At 32.8% G+C, this 4,208-nt stretch overlaps 1 protein-coding gene across 1 annotated transcript; it reads right to left on the reverse strand.

The window, feature by feature from the left end:
• Positions 1-1,477: 1,477 nt before the first annotated feature.
• On the reverse strand, positions 1,478-3,938 carry LOC103492071 (tryptophan N-monooxygenase CYP79A68). Its single transcript, XM_008452257.2, has 2 exons — positions 3,039-3,938; positions 1,478-2,128 (listed from the first exon to the last, which is right to left on the reverse strand). The coding sequence occupies exons 1-2, from the start codon at positions 3,936-3,938 to the stop codon at positions 1,478-1,480; spliced, it is 1,551 nt and encodes a 516-aa protein (XP_008450479.2).
• Positions 3,939-4,208: the final 270 nt, after the last annotated feature.

Genomic DNA, 4,208 nt, shown 5'->3' on the forward strand with positions numbered 1-4,208 from the left:
ATATAATTTAACAATCAATTTGCAAACACATAAGTTACATATATGATTAAAGTAGAGTAACCACATTATTCTTTGAACTTTATGTTTAAATTCAAAAAAAAAAAAAAAAAAGAATGATGGTGGTGAGAATATAAATGATGAATACACCAAATACATACATATGACAAAATAATCAAAATTAAAATACTCACTGTATTTGAACAGGATTCTAAATACCTCAAAACTGTAAATAAGATTCCAGCAGGTCTTTAACATGAATCAAAACCAATTTTTACACAATCTCCAAAATGGTAAGATTCGTGCTAATAACATATTATAAAATAAAGAACAATATGAACAGTAATAACAATAAATCAAAACAAATAAAGCAAAACAAAGAGAATGAAGTAGAAGAGAAAAATGGAAGAATAACAATTGAATTCAATTGCGGTGCCTTTTACAAAGGCACCACAATTATAGGACATGTGATTATATATGTTAGAATATAGAATTCAATAGGTTGAATGTTACCATTTAGAATTGAAGGATATAGCTATATAATAATTGATAACTTAGGTAGATTATGAATATCTACCTTCGTAATATATAATTATATTTTATAATAAAATAAAAGTATTATTCTTAACTAAAATTTGAATTTATATATAATTGATGTTTCAATTATGTTGTAAAAATATTCAAATACATTAACCACAATTATTAGACACAAAATTATATGTTTACAAACTTATTGTACATTTTCAAAAGATAAGATTCCATTAATAAAAAAATTGAAATATAAACTCAAAAAAAATTGATAAAGAAAATCTCACAAAACTAAACTTATAATTTAGAGATATTTTCAAAACTATAAAAAAGCGATAACGTATTTATATTATATAGAACAATTCCGAAAATGAAAAAAAGCTAAGAGGCCCACCATGTAAAATACCAAAACTGTCCAGTCAACCATGCGCGTAATATATCTGGTAATGGGATTTGGTACACCATCGTTTAATTAATTTGGTACACGTTTAGATTTGGCTACCCAATTTTTTTTTTAAATTTTGGTATACACACGATCGTTTAGATTTAGGGTTCCAAATTTAAAAAAAATTTCAAAATTTGGTATAGGATCGTTTGGCTACATTAAAATCTATCAATGCCAAATCCTATATCAAATTTCAAATTTTTTTTTTAGATTTAGAACCTTTCCAAATCGATATTGTAGCAAAATCTAAACTATCATATACCAAATTTTGAAAAAAAAATGGTATCATGTAGAGAAATATATTACATCCATTATTGAAGGAACATTTTTTATATTTTACATGTGCATCTATAGATTTTTTTCATTTTCGAAATAATTCTTTTTTATATTCTTGAAAACATACCATAAAACATTATCTTCCCTGTGTTCAATCTCGAATTAAGAAATTGACATAAAATAAAGTTTGAAAAACGTGAACAATGTGCGAGCATAACTCACATACATTGTTCAAAAATCCTTTTTCTCTATTTCAAAATTAGGGTAGAGAGACTCCGGCAGCCTCGGCTGAGCTAATGCAAACAGAGGATCCTTAAGAAACAGCTGATCGGACTCCGACAACTCAATCGCTGCCACACCAGGCGGCAACTGCCAAGTAAATCCCTGCACGAGGCGAGCCAAAAGCATCATCGTAATGGCCGTCCCAAGAGTGCCGCCCATACACCCTCTTCGTCCTCTAGTAAATGTAATAAACCTCAAATCGGGCTCAGCCAGGCCCAAATCAGCGCCCGGATCTTGAAGATGGCGGTTCGGGTCAAATCTCATAGGGTCAGGCCAAATTCTATGGTTCCTTCCGAGGCCGAGGCGGCTTAGGAGAACGTGACTGCCGGCGGGAATGAGGTAGCCGGCGACGACGACGTCAGTGGTGGCGATGTGAGGGAGGTTGAAAGGAGCAATGGGGTGGAGGCGAAGAGCTTCTCTGGCGCAGGCAGTGAGGAATTTGAGGTTTGGGATATCGGATTCTTGAACAAGTCTCTCTTTTCCTACTACTCTATCGAGCTCTCCGGTGGCTTGTTGGAGGTGTTGGGGTTGGTTTAGCATCTCCGCCATGGCCCATTCCACGGCGTTTGATGGATTGTCTACTGTCGCAAGAAGTAGTTCCTGTAATTTTCAAAATACAAAAATTCAAATCTTAGTCACCAAATAATTAAGCATAGTTATTGTGGTCGTCTCAACTATGAAATTTGTGGTTTCATTTTTTACTACTCTTTATTTTAAAAAAGAATTAAAAAGATTATTTTAATCTTTACATTTACATTTTCATATTTTAAATCAAAATAGTCATTAAAACACTTTCTTTCTTTCTTTTTAATGTCACTAAATTTAGTCTTTATATTTAGAACACAAAAGTTATAATTATTATTTTTTAGTACATTTACCAAATAGCAGGTGGAAATCTCTTTAAAGATACATATCATGCTAATATCACTAAGCAGGATTCACGTTAGCAAAGTAAATTTTCTGTATCTTCATTTTATTTATAACTTTATAAAATTGTATTCATATTAATAAATTTATATTAAACAATTTTTATTTAATATAAACTTTGAACCCAAATTTGTAAATAAATATCAAAATAATCATTTTTAAATAAGTTTAAAAGCTAAAATGAGCTTAAATATAAAGAAAAAGTGCATAGACAAAAGGAACGAAAACAAAAAAATACATGTATAAAATAGTATGTAAATGTAAACCTAAAGAAACAATTCAAATATTTTAAACTCAATTATAGCCTCAAATTTTTCTAAGTTCATTCTAATTTGGTCGCTCAAGTTTTGGACCAATTTTATATATTTAGTTAATGAATTAAAAATTGTATTTTGATCATCACCACTTTTGTCTAACTTTTAACATATTCTTATTGAGCTTTATCAGAATAGTCACATTTTCACCAGACGTTAAAGGTCAATTTTTTTTTGAAGTGATGGGCATCAATACAAAAATAAAAAAGTTTAGATTCTAAAAATACAATATGAGATTGAGTTTAAAAATAAGAGTGATGAATTCTTACAGTAATTTGTGCTTTAATCTCTTTAACAGACAACAATGGCTCCCCACTTTCATCTTTGAGTGAAATGAAAATATCCAACATATCCTCAGCTTCAATCCTCTTCCCATCTCTCCATTGTTGAACTCTCTCATCAATAATTGGCTCTTCATATTTTCTAATAACATTCAAAGCCTTCTTCACAATCCTCTCATGCCCATCCAAATCAAATGCCTTCAAACAACTCATGTAATCTGAAACACAAAATGCATAAACATGTTGAAGCATCGTAAACAATGCTCCAATGTGTTCTTCTTCCTCCGTCGCTGGCCCCCCGTCTGCCCTCCCTTTCCCGAAATATCTTCTATTGAACATCATTCTCCTCATCACATTCCCCGAATAATGTTGCGTTATGCTTCTCACACTTACCGACGTCGGTGTTGTTTTCGTTAGACTAAATACATAACGAAGGAGATTGTCGGCTTCTTCCGTTCTTTTCGACAACATCCAACGGTGTCGCGCGGGACTCAGTATTTCCGACGTGAGTATTCTTCTCATCTTCTTCCATTGGTTTCCCCACGGCGCTACACCTGCTGTGAGGAAACCGTCGCTGAACATGTCGGTGGTGACGGTGATCGGCCGCGACGCGAAGACAGAGTCGTGTGTCTTTAGGAACTCCATAGCGAGTTCTGGAGATGTCACGGGAATCACGTGGATTTTTCCGATTCGAATGCATGCAATTTCGGTGTTGAGCTCTTCCATTATCTTATGTACCCATCGGTATCTCGGCTTCTTCCGCCATAACGTTGGGAGGCAGCCGACGATAGGCCATGGAATTGGGCCAGGTGGTAATGCTGCTGCTGTACTACCAACACAATATTTGTTTCGTCTTTTACCATAAAACAAAATGAAAGCAACCACCATGATTGAGCCATAAAACAAGATCATGAAGGTTGAAGAAGACAAAGGCTCATTGGTTTCCATGATGAAAAAATAAATTTCAAATTTTTAAAAATTGGAACAAAAAGGATTATGGGTACTCAAATTTTGAAACTCAAAATGATATCCATCTATCTTATGACAAACATAGAATACAAATAATATAGAAAGAATCAATATCATGATACAGATCAAATTAAGTTAAAGATTTTCGGGATTTAATTATATTTCATGAACAAATATGGTATTCCCAAC

This window comes from Cucumis melo, chromosome 2, assembly GCF_025177605.1.
Source record: "Cucumis melo cultivar AY chromosome 2, USDA_Cmelo_AY_1.0, whole genome shotgun sequence".
Lineage (NCBI taxonomy): Eukaryota > Viridiplantae > Streptophyta > Magnoliopsida > Cucurbitales > Cucurbitaceae > Cucumis > Cucumis melo.

Coding starts and splice junctions, on each gene's coding strand:
- LOC103492071 (XM_008452257.2), bottom strand. CDS start 3,938: ATGGTGGTTGCTTTCATTTTGTTTTATGGTAAAAGACGAAACAAATAT. Junction 2,129..3,038: donor AGATTAAAGCACAAATTACT/GTAAGAATTCAT, acceptor TGAAAATTACAG/GAACTACTTCTTGCGACAGT.